The following is a 20780-nucleotide window of genomic DNA, read 5'->3' on the forward strand; positions in this document are numbered from 1 at the left end:
GTTATAGCTACATTAGAGTTTGGCCACTGGTTTTCATCATTCTGCAGGTCAATCCAGCTATAAAAGACTAGTGCAGTTGTGTAGAAACATTTTTTTTTTCAACAATTGTCATTATTATGTGGAGACAATTACATTTACGTAGTAATGATGCTCTGGATGAGTTCATAGTCTCTTATACCCATATATTCCCATTTCATCTTTGTTGTCTTCTTTTTCATAGACTTAGACGGATTACATGCTTGCAAGAGCAGCTCTGTAGAAAAAGAAAAAAGGAGTATAATGAAATGGATTTCATCATTTCTGATACAAGTGTTGTACCTTTTTGATTTTTGATTATGGCTTAAACGTAATAAAACCCAAAATACAATTACTCAAAAATCAATAATATGAAGAACAATTGAAGATTTCTTCAATGCTGAAATGTTATGTCGCAGCCATATCTACAATGTCATGTGGAAGACTGTTGATCTGACAGTTCTCTTGTGCACATTCATTGAGACCCTCCTGGGATTGTAAACCAATTAAGTTTTCTGTTCAGATTGCAGTATTTCAGCATATTATCCAAAAGTTCAGTGGAAGGAGGAAGTATGGTAGAAATATAAGTGTACTAGCAACAATGTTAACCAAAGAGGCGATTATAAACCTAAGTGGACTACAGCTGTTGTCTGTTTCAATAGCCAACTCGTTATTTTCAGGACATGGGCTACATCCTAATCTAGAAATTTATGCATTCAGTGTTGCGGGGGGTGGAGACAGAGCTGACCGATGTACTTTTTAGCTTGAAAGAAAATGAGATATTTTCTGTTTCAGTTGGAATTAAAAAAATTCCAGAATATGGAGGGGGAAAAAGCTGAGAAAATGATGTTGCCCGTGGTCCAATGTGAAGTTTTCACACTCAGTGATGATTTAGGGCCCCATGTCATCTGCTGCTGTCGGAGATGTGCTGAAGGCTGCTATTAAATCAGCCAGGGCTTCCTTAAACCGTCAATGGGAGCTAAAGATTGAAGACCTCCATGCTGTGCTCTGATGCTGCAGTAAATAAATGAAAAGGGGCTCACAACATGTATGAAGGTTATACACTGTGTAGTACATGGACATGCTTTTCAAGAAACTGTTTCTTTTTCCAAAAATCTTTTTCTTTTCAGTCTTTTATAATCTTTCCAAATTGGTTATTTTTATTTTTTAGCTTTAAGACCAAAAAAATCAACACTTGAAATACAGTACTCTGAGTACTGTATTGATATTGATATGTATATTACTTCTGGAAGACTTCATAATCCATGATTTCCATTATTTTCAGTTCTGATTCCTGTTTCGCCAGTTGACACATGAAATGGGACATATTCTAACTCCAGGTCCAACCCAAATATCTTCAAGTTTCCCCTTAAGCTAAAGGAGAATATTTATTGTAGTCTGATAATAAAATTTCCTTAAAGGAATAGTACACCCAAAACATGATTAGCCTTCATTTTCTACTCACCCCCATGCTGAACAACACTCTGGAGTACTTTTTTGATATCTCAAATGCATCTGGAGATCTGGGAGGCTTCTTGCTGTCTGCTGACATTCAAATAATGGAGGTCTATTGTGCCCGAGACAGAAAGGTCCATAAAAGTCCACAAAAACGTGTCAATATTCCTCCATACTGCTCGTCCAATGTAATCCAAGTGTCCTGAGTGGGTAGCATCCAGAATTTACTCGAAACGAAGTCATTTAGAATGTTTTTAGAGCATAAACAGTAGTGTATAGGATTTCCTAATAGCGCCCCCATGCGCGCTCACGACGCTACGGAAGCCGGCAGACCAAACCGGAAGAAAGTGCGCATTCAGCGTCTGGTCTGCCGATAATGCAAGCGTAGAAGAAGAAATGTGCTGTTTACCTGTGCAAAGAAAGAAACAACGAAAGAAAAATGTCTGAGGACTTCAGTGTTGAGGAAGAGCATGAGTTCTTTGCCGAGCTGAATGCGCTGGTTTGGTCTGCCGGCTTCCGTAGAATCGCGAGCGCGCATGGGGGCGCTATTAGGAAATCCTATACACTACTGTTTATGCTCTAAAAACATTCTAAATGACTTCGTTTCGAGTAAATTCTGGATGCTACCCACTCAGGACACTTGGATTACATTGGACGAGCAGTATGGAGGAATATTGACACGTTTTTGTGGACTTTTATGGACCTTTCTGTCTCGGGCGCCATGGACCTCCATTATTTGAATGTCAGCAGACAGCAAGAAGCCTCCCAGATCTCCAGATGCATTTGAGATATCAAAAAAGTACTCCAGAGTGTTGTTCAGCATGGAGGTGAGTAGAAAATGAAGGCTAATCATGTTTTGGGTGTACTATTCCTTTAATGGCTACAGAAGAAAATGACCTGAGACCACAGTTGAAAGCAGTATAAAAAAAACCCCGTTTGTAAAGATTGGCATGTAGGCCATAATAAGCATCCAATTGCAACTGCTCCATTTCATTGCCCAGCAAAGTTAGAATACGCAACATTAGGTATAACATGGCAAAAGTTCAATACAAGTGTTTACAACTTGGTATTAGCAGATTAGAGATTCTCATGTTATGATTACCTATGAAAAAGTACCAGTAGTATTATAATTCATTACACACACTGAACTTAAAACAGAATCTGTAAATTCATCTGATTTTTTTTTTAATTTTTTCTTCAAAATAAGACTTCCTTTTGGCTGTGAAAATAATACACATATATTGATTTATATCAACAATAGCTTTACTTAAACGTAAAGTAAGGATTGTGGCTAAATAATAAAACCCTAGGAGGTTTTACTTTCTTTGTACTAACTAGTCAGTAGCCTAGTAATAATAGAAAAAAAAAGGGGGTTATTGCATTTTGTTGCCACTTCTTTGACTCTTACCTTGGCAGGGAACATTGTCTGCTTAATTTGTTCTGTCGATGAGGGTTAACCAGTAGGCCCCCAGTGCACAGCAACAGGGGGGAAGGGGTTGCATTGTGTACTTTCCCTTCTTAAATCCCTAACAGTATAATCAAAATATTTAAGGCAATGCAATCATACCCTTTTAAGACCTCCGTGCATCTTTTATATTAGTAAATAATCAACCTAACACAGTATATAAAAGTTTTCACTGCTCAGCAGCTTTAAACAACAGCAGATTCTAAACAAAATGGTATTTGCCCTGTGGTTGTATAGCAAGTGCTTTACTGTACGTTTAGTTATTCACGCACATTCAAGCAATAGTTGGAAATCTGCATAGTTGCCACAGCTTCCCTGGGGCAGATTGCCGACCATCAGCGGTCACATGGATGTCCCGAACAAATATCGATACAGGAAATCAGTCAGATGTTGAAAAAATCCGAATACTGGAATATATGGATCTAACATCTCTGGTGTAAACAAAATGATAAAAATACTCTGCTTATATCAACTATTGTTTAAATTTTATGTAAGCCATTGCTTTAAGATACATGGGTCAGTTCTCATTGCTGTTCTTTTTGACAATTTTTTCCCGAGTAATATCACTTGATCAATGGTTTTCTAACACCACACGCTATAAAATAAGGAATGAACATATGCATGATTTATGCCGACATTGTCAATATCTGTAACTGTCAACATCCCAAGCTGCAGAATCGGTATCAGAAATTAAAAAGTTGTATCGGGGAAAGGGACATCCCATGTATAAGGCAAAAAACTACCGTAATACTGGATGATATCTACCTAAAATCTTTCATATTGGGATTCTGAATAAAACACTAAAGTTTGTGAAACCTACTTGTCAATATTACATGGGTCAGCTGTTCTCATACCTGTTGTGTTGACTATTTTTCTCTGTTTGAGTAATATCACTTGATGGAACCTTTTCTAACCACATGGACATCATTGCGTAATCTGGTGGAAGTGTCTTGCCCAAGAACACCACCCCCGAGACCGAATGAGTTTGGGTTTGTAGCAGAGACCCTCTGGTTGCAGGGCCAGTCCCTACATTCTTCACCATGGTTGCCCTCCATAAGCATTTAGGTAATCTTGTCAGTCTTTGGTGTATTTTGGGAAACATCTGGGTTAATTCAGCATCGATTGAAGTTGTTGTGTCCTCACCATTGTGAGAAAGGTATTTATAACGGCGCTAGCCTTCAGAATTTGGTCAAAGTGTTGGTTTAGAAACGGGCCCGGTTTTTCTTCAAAGTATCTATTGGGCAATGTTAGCCAAATTTATGAACATGTCTTATTCCTGACTTATGAGCAGTGGTTGCCTTCTGTTTCTTTATATACACTGTTTGAAAAAGAATTCATTCAGAAATGCCACAGATGCATATTTTATTTGATTTATCTCTTGTGTTAACCTTGTGATGCAAAGAGAACAGAAAATAAATCCCAGAGGATGTATTAAACAGTTATATATTAGTGTAATATGTAGCTTTATTACTCAGCCTTAGACTTTGTCTTTTATTTTTATGTAATGTAAAATGGTGTCGAAAGTGTACATTTTTTTGTCAGGCATTTGAAGTTCATTACGGTATAAGAAAGGAGGATAAAAAGATCGGTAGTTTTATCTGTCCCCTTATACTTTTGGTTAACCCTGAAAAGGTCAGACTGTGATCACTGGCTGTAATGGAAAAGGAACAAATAAATACTTGGACAGAACCTTGATCAGAATAAATGAGCCAAAATAATCAGACGTAACTCAGCTTTGTCCTTGGGCATGTAACAGTTAGTAACAAGTTGGTCTATGTCCCTTAGGGCTGGGCGATATGGAAAAAATACTATATCACGATATGGATTATTTTATATCACGATAACGATATATATCACGATATACCACAACTGATGTTGCATTTTATGTTTTCATAGTCCGTCAGATGGACAGGGTTGAAAAAAATCTTTCATCGCCTATTTTTTACCCATCATCTTGTTTCCTAATATGAGAATCCCAACCCCAAACCAAGAACACCAGTTATGCAATTTGCGGCCATGACAGTGAACAGTATAGAATCTTGGCTATTGCGCTGCAGTAATTAATCATTTAATATTCATTTGTTATTGACATTTTATAAAATTCCAAGGCCAGTTTTTTCTCTTGTCTTTCACTTACCTTGTTTTCCACTAGGAGGCGCCTCGCCTATTTAAGAAGAAATGTGTCTGCACTGGTAATACATTAATTAAAATGCCCACATGTTCTACTGGATAGGAGTGTCAGTGTAGTTAAAAATGTGATCCATCATACGACCTGTACCACAATTATGGGTGTTTCAGTTGTTCTCTTTATTTTTCAGCAGTCACAAGAGAAACGTGCTGCACAGTTTAAAAACATGGAACACAACAGTACTATACAACAAACTATAACAAACAGTACACACTAATACACACAGTATGATTTACTCTAAAGGGCAAAAAGTGAATGCTACAGCACCTTTGTGTGTAAACACAACACTCACAGGTGCAGTAGCCTTCACTTTCCCCCCCTTCAGAATAAATTATAATATCAGTGAGGTCCAGTAATGGATGCGTATGCTGTAAAAGCACACAGTTCATTGGTGTAAGCATATTAGTAAAACCAATAATAGTAAAACTAGCGAACGTACAAAAGTGCATAGCAATGTCAGGCTCATACCTTGGGCGAGCATCACTCCGGTGTGGTCCTCAGGAAAGTACACGGTCTGTAGACACCGAGCGCGGAGGGTCCAGTCCGTGATAAGGATGGTGAGACTCATAAGGCTGTGTTGCTCTACTCATCCACATGTCCGTAGTCAACGCATAATGTGTCGCACCACTGCGTACCTCTCTCTCCACTTCAGCCCGACAACTAGCATATAAGCCAGGCAGCTCCGCTTTAACGGTAAAATCTTCTTGGGTGTCCATCATTAATTTTTTTTCAAGCCAGAAAGAAATTTCACGGGCTCTCTCCATCAGTAATGTCGCAAACGTATGGTGCAAAGCCGCGTGACGTAAAGCGGTGTAGTGTCGCAAAACCACGTTCTCTACACATTATCTTTTTATTCTCTTTTTTTTTTCGTTATATACACATGTTTCTCTCGTCCTCACGATATATATCGCCATATCGCCCAGCTCTAATGTCCCTTCATGATCAGAAAACTGAATAAATTGTTTCTAAAGAACAATTTTGAGAAAATACTTTTATCTTCTTTTTTTAACATTATTTTAATAAGACAATTAGTGGTGGATGTCTTAAAAGAATCAGTTCCTCTGGAGGGAGTCTTTTTGCACCCAGAACATTGGTTTTGTAATCATTGCAATCAGAGGGTTTTTATCTTTTTGTTTAACCCACCTTTAGTTAATTCCTCACAACCTTTTGTTTTTGCCCTGACTGTATCTTTGGCAAGAGATTAGATCAGGCCTTAGCCAGTTCTAGCAAAGCTGTTGTGGAGTTTCTCATCCGAAACATGTCTGCTGCAGTTCACTTATTCCCCTCTGCCGTTGTTAGCTTTTAACCAAAGTTTGACAACAGAACTCTTTGTATTTTTACTTTCTTTAGCATCATAACAGCAAACATTTAAGCTCAAATTTGATCAATGCTCAGCATACTGAGTAAAAGATGGAAAGGCTATAGATTCCTCACACGCAGTAGTATTTTTCCTAATGTCCTTACCTTGTGGTACCATAATTTTAATCATGCTATGCACCAGTCCATCCGGTAACAGACACCCTCCCTCCACTAACACAATGCTGTCGTGATGCTTTGAACTTTCGGTCAAAGCATGGTATATGATATGTTTTATTTAAAAAAGTTAATTATATGATTCTTTGGATTAAAATCGTCACATCTATTGGTTTGTAATGAAAGTAAATAGGAGTGTTCTGAAACCTTCATTGTGTATTCTGCTCCTGTTTTTCACTGCTCTAAAATACCACAAAAAATTGTGAAACTTTGCAAATGTGGTAGAGCTAATGGCATGCTGCATCATTGCATTTTAGCCTGTATATTCCAAGTAGGTATGGGCCAGTGTGAAATAATGACAGTGTCATAACCTTAGGCAAAATCTCACGGTATTATGATTAGTTATAAAATGTATGTATTAAAGGAGAGAGGGAAATATGTTGGCTGAGTTCTTGATGCTGATCTTTAAACATAAACTTTATAACATTTATAACATAAACTCTATATTAATTCTTCTTCTTTTTTTTTTTTTTTTTGCCAAATTTTACCTCCATGCTTATTTTTTACTTTTATCTCCATTGAACTGGGTTGGTGAATCTAGCGGTTTTATTTTTGTGCATCTTTAGTAAAGCAATTTGTGACCCCCCTTATCTTTGAGAGGTGTCATAAATACATTTTTACTTTATTACTCCCTTATAGTGATATTTAACCGCATTGGTGAAAGCTGTTTTTCGATTGCAGGTGTCATGTTGAATTGTTTCTCTCCTTTGCAGGCTCTCTTTGTTCTTTCTCCCCTCATACGTATGATTTTTGGCAACTTTATTAATCATACATAAAGAAGTATCAGAAAAGTATGAACACGTGTGCAAAAAGTGCACACCTGCAGATATGAAGGGATTCGGTAGTTTCACCTTTAACCTAAAACTAATCAAATACACATTCGTAGAGGAGAAGTTGTGACCAGCACAATCATAAAGCTCTCTGCCTTAGTAATGTGATATTTGCATTACTAATGCCTGACAAAAAAGTTAGCGATTGCATTTTGAGAGGATTTTTTACCTGAGTGATGTTCCCATAGATTGGCTATCATATTAGCTGTGTTCCTTCCTCTGGCGGCTGCTGTCAGAAAAATCCTAGGGTCTTCTTTCTCCAAGCCGTTCCCGTTGTCTTGAGGTAGCAGATGTATTCCAGTACAGCTGACCTAAATGTGTTTCACCCACTGAAGGGGCCAAAGACAGGGGCAACGTGCTGGTGCTCCCCTCTTTCCTCCATCGCACTACCTGAACCTTTGGAGCCAGCAGCTACAGGGAGACATGGGGGGAGGGGTTATGATACTGCAGCTGCTTACAACGTGAACACACTGTCTGAAATGTAAAAAATTTTTTAAAAAAATGCTTATACTGCTGGAGTGGTATGAATGAAAAACGCAAGATTGATAAAACTGCTGCTTTTTTATACTTGCAACCAATAACCATCCCATACCTAATTCCTAGAACCCCTGTTAGGAATATCCTGATCTGATACTGATATCTAAAACGTTTCAATATCAGCCAAAATAATCGATATTGGCCTGCATCTAAAATCTCCGATATAAGCAAGCTGATAGAAACACTCCACTTTGTCTGCTTCTTTTTAAAGTCTATTCAATTAATTGGTTAATAAGAAATGGGACAGGTTTTCTAATACCTAATGTTGTTGGCTATTATTCTCTAAGTAATATCATTTGATCAAATCTATTTTTAACATTCCACACCACAAAATATGTAACATATATTTCATGTTGATATCGTACCAATATGTGCATCTGAAAATACTCAAACTGTAGTATCGGTATGGTATCTGAAACAAAGAGTTATATTTGGACACTGGTAACGCCCCGACTTACCACTTAAAAGTCCTGTTATATTACCCAGTATCAATGCATGTTGCCTATCTACTTTAGGCCTTTCTCAGAAATAAGAACATCTTCAACATGATCAACTTTCAACACTAAGCAACTTGATGAAATGGAAAAATCCAAGAGACTAGTCACATAGCACAAACAATGGCCAACAATGACAGGATGGGCCTAAACATACAGGGATCTTTACTTTTAAAGCCCAAGCTCTAAAAAAAAATAGATTTAGTCGTAACTTTGATTTTTTTATAATCATAATGACAAAGTTTTCACCACTATTTTTTGACAGCATTATGGTTGAGTCAGGGAGTTTAGGACAGAATGTTGCTTAAGATTAACAATTTCAAATGGTTAGTTTTACTCATCTTCACTGCTCCATCCATCTTTCTTCTGTCTTTTCAGCATCACTGCTTCTTTAGCTTACCCTTATTTCTTACATTCTATTACCTTTTCTATATCAGGAGGTACTGATTGTATCTCCCTTTTCAAAATATCTGAATTACCAAGTTTGTGTAGTGCTAAGCCACCTGGAGCTCGCAGTTGGCTACGTACCAGCGCAGGAATATCACTGCTTTTTATGGGGTAGGAAAAAAAATCTATCTGACCTCCAAACAGAGAAACAGAGCCAGCTGTTAGGGAATCCTCCCCAACCTCCCTATAACAACTGCACCACTTCCTTCAAAGGTTGCCGTCTGTCTGCTGATGGGAACATATGTGTTCACCTGCATATGAGCGCTTGACTTGACATGAATCTGACTATCTGACAGCAGTATGAATTTCATTAGACAAGGCTGAAAGTACAGTAGATGAAACCATGTTGGGACATAAATGGATCCCAATGTGATCTATGTTTATTAACAGAGGCTAATAATTAAAGGACATTTGCAGATATCATTAGAGAGAAAAGCTCTTTTAAATTTATCATGCAAATTATTTTAATTGCGTGATCAACATTATTTATTGGAACAAGCCTATTGAATGATATAACACTTGAATCAAGGACACTTAAATCTCATTTTGGTGTTTTGAAAGTTGGAAAAGGCTTAATCAATTAACCTTAATCAACAATGGTCAACAACAATAGGTCTAAGAACAACTGACCCATGTATTATTAACTAATGCGTTGATAATTAATGAATGTTTCTAGCAGCATGCTTATATCACAGCTTTTTGATGCTGGCATGTATGCCGAAAGTAGTTTTTTGCAGATATTGGACAGATATCAGATCGGGAAATCGCTAATAAATATACTACATTTGGAGTCTTATCTTAATTCCTCTGTAATTTTGAATGAGTAAATAATTGTTTAGATTTTTTCCCAGCTATGCCCAACATTATTTGTGCTCGGCCTTTATCAAGGAAAAAACCTGCTTTGAATTGCACCTCTGAAGTTTCAGAGCAGTGGAGTTCCGCTTACAGACTGGCCTGAATGCTAAGCTAACCAAAGGGTTCTGCTGCAAACAATCAAGGACTAATTCTTCTTTCCCCTCTGGTCACTTAAAAATACTCCCATTCTGCTGACATAGATCCTTAACAGTTCTGTTGCTTGAACTCACACTGTAGCAACATAAATGTCATCGCTACAGCCACTGCTACCACTGCTGCTGCCGCCACTGGCAGCCCTGCCATCGCTACCTGCTGCAGTCGTTACTAAAGCGGTCTCTAGTGCTGATTTAAAGAGCTGATAACTTACCTAAACAAGGAGTCAATTTGATTATGATTCAAAAGACCAATCACATAGCCCCTGCACAACAAAAGGCTCCAACAACCCAAAAGAAAAAAGGGTGACTATTGATTTGCATCCGACTTGGATTGTTTGCAGGAGCATGAACCTCCATGCTCCTTAAATACATCAGAGCTCTAACTGGTGATTGCTCTGGTGAGAGACAACATAATTGAGAAAGACTCCTGGATAGGTGTCCAAATGTCTTCAGAAACTGAGCAAAAGTCCTGTTCCCTTCCAAATGAAGCATGTTTGGGATTGCAATAAAATATTCTTGTCAATGAGACTTCTGCATCTCTCAACAGATACTTTTGACAACTACTTATGAGCAACCTGCTCCAGATGTCACAGGTTTGAAGGGTGCCTTTTAGGGCTGGACAACAAAACGCAATGTTCAAATCATACAGACACTATAGCTAACAGGTGAGATCCTGGCTTTCTCACTCCAGCCCTTTTGGTGCCAGTAATACGCTTAAAGTGGTTTTGCTGCCAAACTGAAGGGAAGAGAAAGGAAAGTTGTAACTTACGAGCAGATCCATATATGTGAGTAGAAGAAAGCACTCTTTCATACAACAGTAACGGTAAAGTCTTGCAAGAATGGTCTCAGCACATGCAAGCTTTCAATATCATAGAAACAAAAGAACCCTGCAGTGAAGCATCTACATGCTCATGGCTTGTGCAAAAAATAATTAAAACTAAAAGTACATTCAAAATCACAAAATTGGTTGAAAGACATTTCAGGTTTGATTGTTGTAAAAATCCTTCAGAATAGTCCAATGTTTTCCTTTTAGCCTTTCTTGGCTGTTTGTTTTGGGTCATTATCCTGGTGCAATAACCATAACCCCAGGCTGGAAGGTCTGAGCTTTCTGACATTAAGCCGCATGTTTCGCTCTAGAATCCCTTGAACTGTGTTGAGATTTCATTGTACCATTTCACTGTAAGGACAGTGCTTGTCTTGATATGCTTCATTTTTCTGTCTGTGAACATAGAGCTAATGTGCCTTGGCAAAAAGTTAAATTTTTGTCTTATCTGGCCATCAGAGATTCTTCCAGAAGCTTTGTGGTTTGTCAACATGTAGTTTGGCAAATTCCAGTCTGGCTTTTTTATGATCTATTTTCAACAATAGTGTCCTCCTTGGTTACATCCAATTTTGCTCCTACAACAAATGGTGCGATCCAGCACTGCAACTAATAATAGTTTTGCTAATCGATTAATCTATTATGTTTTTTGATTGATAACTGGATAGCAGAATTTCCTTAAAGAAATAAAAAAAAAAGTAGAATTAAACCGGGTGAAATTAAAACTTCCACATGAATAATTTTGGATAGAGCATATTGATGGACTACTACTTTTTTTTTTATCTTAAATGCAAAATGTACAAATATTTTTCTTTTTACAATTGGTATAATTACTGCTCTGAGTGTGTCGCTTTTTCAGCTAAAGGCATGTTTTTGAGTCTCTGTACTCCATTTAACGATTACTCGATTTAAAACTTATTTGATGGTGATTTGAATATTTGACTAATTACAAATAATTCAATTGTTTCAGCCCTAGTGCAATCTTACACTGATGTTCCTTGAGCTGTCTTTAGAAGTTTTTCCCGGCTTTTTGTTACCCTACTCTCTGATTTTTCATAAAATTTTCTCCTGCGTTCACATCCATGGAGGTTAGCTACAGTATCCCATGTATCTTAGATTTCTGAGTAATATGTGCAGCTGAGGTCACAGGAACCTTATCTGCCTCTTATTCTGTCAGACATAGACTTTGGTCAGACACAGGTGAAAACATAAGCTCCAACCAGCAGAAACAGAGCACAACTTTTAAAGCCATTGTGGTCATAAGGAGGCTGAGGAGGACTTCCAAATGTTTTTTTTTTTTTTTTTCTCTTTGGAGGTTAGAGTGGTTTTCTTTATCCCTTAACAACATCCTGTCTTTACCTAGCCCCTTGTGTTGTCAAAATAATCTGATGAGAAGAGAATTTAACATAGGTCTTATCAAACACTCAGAGCATCTTTCCAGAACTTCTTTCACCCTTTCTCTTAAGCCGGGCATACACAGTGTGATTTTTTTTTCAATCGTTGCACGCAGCTACAGCTCACATTGCACGACGAAACTGCAGGGTTTTGTCGTACAGTGTGAGTTCACAGCTCATGATGCATGTTTAGCCCGACGCTCTGATGTGATCTGCCTGCTCACACTGTACATCTAAAAAACACGTCGGACTGGACTCCACAGTGAGATGGAGCTAATCTGACTTGTCTATCCGGAAGCCAAACGAGTAAATGAGGAATATGATGCTCTCTAGAGAGAAACATGCTGCCTTGGCAATTCGTGCAATTTTGTGCTGAAAGCCCTGAAAAGAAATGGCAACGACGTATTATGAAAAACACACGGTTGAGCAAACGTACCTGCTACGGTCTGTCAATTTTACAGAAAGAATTCCATTTCACTCGCAACCCCGCCATGCTTCTGTGTTTACATCTGAGAGGAAGAAGAAAAATAAGAATCCTTGTTTGCGAACTGAGCGATTTGCCCACGACGGTCCACCTCACGATTCCTGATCAGGAGGTGGTCGTGAGAGGCTGATCTGCCCTCATTACCCCCTATACACTACACGACTCATGATCAAGCTGAAAGTCGGCCTGATCGAAAAATCCTCGCACGACTAGAAAATCGCCCCGAAAATTGCAAGGTGTAGGCCTGGCGTTATCTATTCTAATTGAATTTCTTTTTGGGATTAATAAATAAGTTTTGAATTGAATCAAGTTCTTACTCTCTTGAAACCTATAGAAATCATAATAATTTCTAAACAAACATCATCCTACCCTGTTTTTTTATTCCTCCACCCGTACTGAAAAAAGAGCGTTACCTCCATCCACAGTAAGAATATTCTCCCCACATATCGCTGCTTTTACTGTTTCTACTAAATCGCTTGGATACATAATTTTCGGTAATCAGAGTGGGAATCCATCGCAGTGGATAAAGCCCACAACACAATTTTTTGCAAATTATTGAATATACCATTATCGTCTAGCACCATACATTAAGTCCCTGACTAAATGTTTCAGGTTATTATGAATGTGGGAACTGAGATGAATGTTTCATAACGGTCCCTAACAGATGTTAACTTTTTCTGTGATTGTAAAGTAACATTTAAGTTTGTAGTTTTGCAAAGCACACAAAGAAAACACCTGGTTCCTTGGCTCTTGGGGTTATGGCACAATTAGCATGTATTTCCCACACAGTGGCAAAATCCAGTCCTGTTCTTTAGATGTATGTAAAGTCCTAAATATTTGAGTGTGTTTTATCAAACTTTCATGTTGCTTTTGTTTTCATGCACACCATCTTTAAATCTGGCTTAGGAAAAGAAAAAAAATTAGTTTTGTTAGTGTTTGTTTCCATCTTCAAATTTTAAACATTGTGTTTTTAAAGCTATTATCATTGCTTGTTTTAGAATGTCATCAGAGGATAAGACTGTGGAGACCTCTGACCAGGGACCCTTGCCGCCATCCAGCAGCGTAGGGGTCGCGTCCACAGGAAGTCCTGCCAATGCAGACAAGCGACCACGTGGCAGGCCGCGCAAGGATGCTGCTGCCGTCCTACCCCAACCACCACCCCTGTCCACTTCTAAAAGCAAGAAAAAGTAGGTTCTGTACTGTCAGTTTTCAAAGATGTAACTTTGTCTTTAAGAAAAAATGTATTTTCTCCCCAAACTGACAGGGCTGCTGTTTGATGTGACAGTAAAAGAGATACTGCAGACTTTTTTTGTGTTATTGGCGGATGGTGGATGTGAACAAATCTACTTAAAGTTGTTAATTCATGGTTTTTTTTGGATGAAAATATGTTCAATCCGATCAATAGATAATGTCAGCTTAAGAACAATTTCTTCCAGTGTTGTAATATTACCGCCGTTGACTTTTTTCGGTGCTGTTTGTAGATATAAACACTTGATAAACTTGTTATCACCTAAATAGCGCCCATTTAGCCATGCTGCATGGAAGAGCAGCATAACTTCTCTGCTGTGTGATGATGATCGAAAAGCACAGGGTATTGCACAAAAGACAAAAATGTAACATGATAGTAAAACACATGGTAGCAACTCGCACAGTAGATTAGGAAGACATTTCTGATTAAATGGACTTGATAGAGTTTAGTTTTAACATTCCTTTGAGAGCAACCAGAACAACCTGTTCAAAAGTACTGGTAATATCATAGTCTCTCCCACCAGATTGTAGGATTAGACTAAAACACAGCGCTACATTACAGTTTAACCCCATTTCATTTAAAACAAAAATAACAGAGTCTGACAGCATTACAGAGCGACATACTTTCAAATCAAAAGCATTTCAAATATTTGTTTTTTTTATTCGGGAAAGTGATATGTTCCTATTATTGATCTTATAAATACGTCTGAAAATAAAGATGTTTTGAAAATAAACATGTTTTTGTTTATTAAATCAGTATTTAATACAGCTTACACAGGAAACAGCTAAAATATGTACTCCTACTTTTGTTAAAAAAATATTTTGCCCTTCAAGTTATGGAAAGAGCCTCTTCATACAAGACGAAACTGCTATTTATCAATTAATCGTTAGTCAAAAAATGTAATTAACTTCAGATTAATTCATTAATCTATACCTTGCTTCCCCAGTTGGTGGTTAAATGTTATACATCGGGGGATTCTCCTAACCAATTATCTTGTAAAAGATGTAATGTGTTTTTTTTTTTTTATATATATATATACAGCTAAGGAGTTACTGGAGTTATTAAAGGGCATTGTTGTTGTTTTTCTCTTCCTTTTTTTTCTTGGCATTAGCAAAGAAAAACAGCCCAGAAAAAAAAACCCTGCCTTTAACTCTTAATGAACCTTTTGGTACAGATCATTTTATAGAATGTGCAGATATCTTTTTCTAAGTTAATATTAGATTTTTCTGGTTCTTCTTGGCCCCTTGATTTATTTCTTGTAATTCCAGTTTAAATACAGTGGAATCCGCTTTTAGTGGTCACAGCTATAGTAATCAACACTTATATAGATCAAAATGTTGCGGACAGAATCATTTCTATACAAATGCTGTTTAAATAATTTGTTTATAGTAATCAAGAAATCCCCTTACAGTGTTCATTTTTGGCCATTTTATGAATGTAAACATGTGCAAAAATATTTTAAAAATTGGCCTAGTTATTTTATTTTTTTACTCCCATGATTCCTTTCTGAGCATCTGCTTCTGCCTAGATAGCTAACCTAAAGAGTTGACGACCAGGCAGCTAGAACTAGCTTGTGAATCATGACTGGAAAAAAGAAATAATTTTCTATGAAAGAAAAACGTAGTCTCCTCGAGGCATATGATAAGTTGCCAAAAACGTGCCAACGAGATGCTGCGGCGATTTCTCACAAGGTAGCCATTCTGCAGGCTACCTTGTGTAGTCTAATTAAGCAACAAGAGACAGTCATGAATGCTAATGACGGAGACCGAAAACGACGGCAACAGGGCAAAACACCTGCAGTTGAGGTTGCTCTTGTGAGGTGGATTATTTATGCCCGGTCTCGGAACGTTCAGCTGAGCTCTGCGTAGAACCGGTGCATAGAACAAGTTACATAGGCCTACCTTATGCTATCAGAGTTATGTCCGCACACTGCGCAGTACTGTGCTTTGATTAAGCGTTTGTTTCAAACCTTATTTTCAGAACTGTTAAAAAAAAAATGCACCGGCGGCACAGCAGAGCCAACGCACAGCACATAATAAGTTACGTATGCTACCAGAGGTATTTTTGCGCACAGCACAGTATACTGTAATTAAACTTGCATAATATTGTAATAAAATTCAGTAAATGCGGAAGCTATCCATTTCATTTTTCTAATTGAAAAACCATACAAATTTCATTTAGATGATATTCTGCATAAAAAATAAGGATGTGTTAATATATCTCAGTCCAGACGATCTTTTCATGAATGGACGCAGAATTTACTTTTCAGTCATGGGAGAGTTTTGTGGTTTACACAATGGCTGTCTGTTTTTATATATATTTACACATACTGGATTGATGATTAGTGATAGTTCCACTGTAAATGCCTTTAACATAATATGTTTGACAGGATTTTGCCAAAAGGCAAATAAATTCTGCCGAGAATGGGTTCACCAAGTAGTTGGAGTTCCCATAGTCCATGAATGCAACATGGAACGGGACATCTCTGCTGCTTCAATCACTTTTTTCCGTCCACTCCTGTCAAATCTGAATGTGAAGAAAACTGATTTGAAAATGTAAAATTTTTTTTTAAAAATCCTGAAAATGAAAATGGAATTTGAAACAAAAAACGTAGATAATCTGAAAATACGAAATCTAAAACTGCAATAAAAAGAAAAAGAAAAAGTGTAACTAAAATACTAAACTGAATGTAGATTAAATTTTTTTTTTATGTTTGCTTTTTTAGTTTCTCACATTATAAGGTAAAAATCTGACATTAAATATAATCTTCTATTTTTTTCTGTTTCAAGTTTTATTTTTTTGTTTAAACTAAAATTTAGAAGTTTACAACATTTTGACCTCATTCTGACTTCATACAGGCTGGCTTCTTAAGTCCTAATTTGGTCCTCTCAATCTATCTTAATACCCTTTTCCCAATGGATTGCTTAATCTGTAAGCATGCAGATGATGTGTTAACACCCCATTGAAAAGATTACTTTAAACTGAATTAAGTTGCTTGATCTTGATGAGTAAATATATACTTCAATTTAATTTTCAATGATCACTGTTGGATGCAGATTCAGCGCGAACATCTGTCTAACCATCCCTGATTTAAACCCTGTGGTCATTCTGTGTACAAATGGAGAGATAATTCTGTCCTTAATCTATTCTCCAGCAGTTAAGAATCTGACTTCACATTATAAAATAAAGAACATGTTACAAAGGAGGATGTTGGATTTGTTCTTGTAAACCTGGTTGCTGGAAATTACTAGATTTGCCCACGCTTCATCTGCTGACCAGTCCAATTCAAAACAGCAAGATCCTGGTCTGGTTTTCCAGGCAGCACTTTGCTGTCTGGGACTACTTACCACAGCATTATTTTCACCTTTTTTTCCCCCTCTCCCTGTGGTGGGACTTTGGGGAGGGGGGATTTGTGCACGGTATAGGATTGAGCTCCAGTCCTGAGTGTTTTTCAGTGAAATAACTAGCACTCTGAACACTGAAATTTGATGCTTTGATTGCAGTTTATATGTATAATTAAAGCTGAATGTTGTGTGGGAGGCTATGTAAAGATGTTGCCGCTGCATAGTAAACTGCAGTAACAATGGGTACCGTTTATTCTGTGTAGCAAAATATGTATTGAGTAGATTTGCAATTAAAATCCATGTAAATTTTGTCAGTTAAGGAAGATTTGTATGTGGTGAATAAAACTTCAAAATGAGAAGTTATATTAAAAACCCTCTCTGTTTAGTCTAAAAAAATGATTCAAAAGCATCTTGGGGGATGTTTTGGTTTCATTCTGGTCATTAAAATTCATTTGCAGATGTGTGTGCACAGTTTTTTGAAAAACAGTGCAATGTAGATTTATTTTAGAATAAATATGTTGGGAACTTGGACGGTAGAGACCAGCGAGTACAGAGACAAGTCCAAGACATTTGGAGGCAGAGACCATGACCTAATGTGGTTTTTGTCTTGGTGCTCCTTGGTCTTGTTTGGTGAGGTTTTAACTAAAACACTAGCGACAGGCTCCTTTATATTTGTGTGAAAATTAGGCAAAAATCTAATTTAAAAACAAATTTTTTGTGTATACCTTTGGGCTTTTTTAATGGTTATAGCTATGCATTTGGAGTACATTTTGATTTGTTTTGTTTTTGTCCCTAATTTGTTTAATCATTTCATATGCTTCTTAAACTAAAAGGAGTACGCTGTGTCCCTTTGCCTTTTTATTTGCCATTTAGTCCAATTGAGAACCCTTTCTTCATTACACAACCATTACAAATGGGTTTCTGTTTGAGTTCCCCCCACTCACTTGTTCAAAATTAACCATTATTCGTTTATTGCTAAAGCTGATATAGAGAGAATAAAATTGAGGAAAGGTTCCAAAGTAAACTTTAATTTTTTGTATCTGTTTATTCATAAAATTGTATGGCAAATGTTACAAAAGCACCTTTTTTCTTGCAAGAGACAAAAGTGCAGCAAAAATATATACAAAGTCGCAGTTAGAACTATGGACGAAATTGTCTTCTAGTCTTTCCAGAGGACAATAGAGTTTATATTTAAAGTTTATAATATGTACACATTGCATATTCTCATTCATGGCCTGAATTGACACTGTCTCAGCCTGTGGTATTCGAAAAGGTAGGCTATAAACATTTAAAAATAAACATATGCTCTGTTACTAAAATCTGATCAGGAACATGTAATACCTAAAAATATGTGTATGCACATAAACAGAGGCTAACATGTTATTTCAGTTTAGCTCAACATGTATGTTAGCAAGTCCAACTAGGAGTCCAGGCTTTTGTTTTTTTTATAAATGTGAAAAAGAAGAATCTAGATAACCCAGTAATCTGATGGGTTACAAAGATATCTGTGAACAGATTGACTGTCTTTAATTTGTCATCAAAAGTATAATATTAATCCAACAACTAATGGTTGGAGCCATGTTGAATGCTTCATACACAAAAGGCATGTACAATATATGCTACACAGGTCATTGAAACTATTTTCAGATCTTGTACTCTGTAATGAAGCCACCTTTGTCACTTCAAAACTTCAATGTTTAAGTACATTGTAGAGAAAGATGGCAAAATAATGAGTGCATGAACACGAGGCTGGGTAAGGCATTGTGCTTAGGAAGTCACCGACAGCTCAGAGAAACTCAACAGGGGCTAACGGGATTGTCTTGTCTGTGTGTGAAACTGGACACCACTATAATAACTTAATTTTTTCTGAACAAAGGAGTTTCAACCTCACCGTGATTCATTTTCAGTCCATGTCTTCAACTTTTTGTTAATTATGTTTTCAAACAAAGTTTGCTAGAGGCTCTCTGTCATTCTTGTGATTAAGATTTGCTTCCCATGGAAGTCATTTAGAGGGAGGGGTCCATTTGGCGTACAGCCATTTGTGATTTTTCCCTCCAGTGGCGCTAGTGATTACCCCACATCCCTAGTCTCTTCTTTTGCTCCCAGTTCTGTGTATCCTCCTCAGCACATAAGACACGTTGCTCTCATTTAGATAGGTTCTTTTATTTTTTTGCTCTCAGATAATTCTTTTGGTTTATATTTATGGTAATTGCCTTCTCGGTATTGATATAAAAAGGTTCTCAATATCATCCTGACAACATTTACTGCATTTTCTGAAATGCTTGTGAAATTTGTGAAAAAATTTGTTTTAAGAAGTGGACACTATAATCTTATCTGTATTTTCTCCACATTTAGTCATATAACAAGCAAAAATCAAAAGTGAAAGAAGGGTTTTTAAAATATTTCGAGCTTAAACGCTCGAAATATGCGCGATACCCTTGGATCAACTCAACACTTGGTCCCTTATGTATTTTTGCCGTACTGCAGGCAGCCATGTTTGGTGTAATGTAAAACATTTCTTCACAACATTTCCCCTCCCCATGACATTTCCATTAATTACATGATGTGCTGTCACCTGTGTTTAAGAGAATACTGCATCAGCTTCAAGTTTAAACACCTAAAAAACGTATCAAGCTTGAGCAAACATCATTAAGACCAAGGAACACATCAGGCATTTGAAGGATGGAGTATTTGTCAGGTTTATAACTCAGTAGAGCTTTAAAAACCTCATAATAACCAGTAGTATGCTCTGATCTTCTTAAAGATCATTGCTCAATTCATCATCTGAAAATGGAAAGACTATGGCTTAACTTTGCAACTTGCTGGGAGAATATGACAATAATAAAGGACCCCCAAGAAGAGAGCCATTGCTGAATGAACCATAAAGGGCTGGTTATACTCCTGCAGCAGTGTGTTGCAGTGAGCTTATCGCAGGTTCGCAGGCAAACACTTTTGATTTATGCTTAATATTGAAGCATGGTCTACGCTATGTTATTCCACGCCACAACGCAATAGGGGAAAATCACAAACCGAGTCTGAGTCTAGATACAATGGAGGTGGTGAGGAATTGGGGGCAAGTTTGTCAACGGAGGGACATGAGGGTGAAAAAAGCAAGGATCCAGTTGATTAAAGGGTCCCAGCGTTCTCGCGCACCTCGCTCTTCTAGCGGGTCCAACTTCATGAGTCGTTTTCCGTGGTCAAACAAGCTGGTAAGGTCACAAACAGAAGACACATGATGTAGAGAGTGGATGTAGATTTAATCAATCAGAGGCCTCCTGTCTGCGGCACTGTTTGCGGTCACCTACAATTTGGGAGACTTTTTACGGCACTAGTGGATAGTATTTTCAACAGTACGCTGACAGGAAAGGGGGTTAGAGAGAAACATGCAGGAAAGGCCCACAGGCCGGATTCGAACCCCGGTAACCCGCGTTGAGGTCTAAGGCCTTGGTACATGGGTCATGCGCGCTAACCACTGCCCCACCTGCACACCAAGCATCAAGCTTTCAGGATGGGTC

The 20780-nt window shown here is 37.5% G+C and overlaps 1 protein-coding gene and 1 long non-coding RNA gene across 15 annotated transcripts in view; one reads left to right on the plus strand and one right to left on the minus strand.

Moving 5' to 3' along the window:
* Positions 1-7900, minus strand: part of LOC119795678 — a 34142-nt gene extending 26242 nt beyond the window's left edge. For both annotated transcript variants that reach the window (XR_005282358.1, XR_005282357.1), the window contains exon 1: positions 7656-7900. This is a non-coding gene — a long non-coding RNA (uncharacterized LOC119795678). The remainder of the gene's footprint in view (positions 1-7655) is intronic.
* kmt2cb (lysine (K)-specific methyltransferase 2Cb) overlaps positions 1-20780 on the plus strand; it is a 93173-nt gene that overhangs the window by 1846 nt on the left and 70547 nt on the right. For all 13 annotated transcript variants that reach the window (XM_038303780.1, XM_038303779.1, XM_038303782.1 and 10 more), the window contains exon 2: positions 13671-13859. In XM_038303780.1, coding sequence (XP_038159708.1) covers positions 13672-13859 — 188 coding nt within the window. In that variant the 5' untranslated portion in view covers position 13671. The remainder of the gene's footprint in view (positions 1-13670; positions 13860-20780) is intronic.

The sequence above is a fragment of the Cyprinodon tularosa genome, unplaced genomic scaffold (assembly GCF_016077235.1).
Source record: "Cyprinodon tularosa strain WSP-4 unplaced genomic scaffold, ASM1607723v1 ctg52, whole genome shotgun sequence".
Lineage (NCBI taxonomy): Eukaryota > Metazoa > Chordata > Actinopteri > Cyprinodontiformes > Cyprinodontidae > Cyprinodon > Cyprinodon tularosa.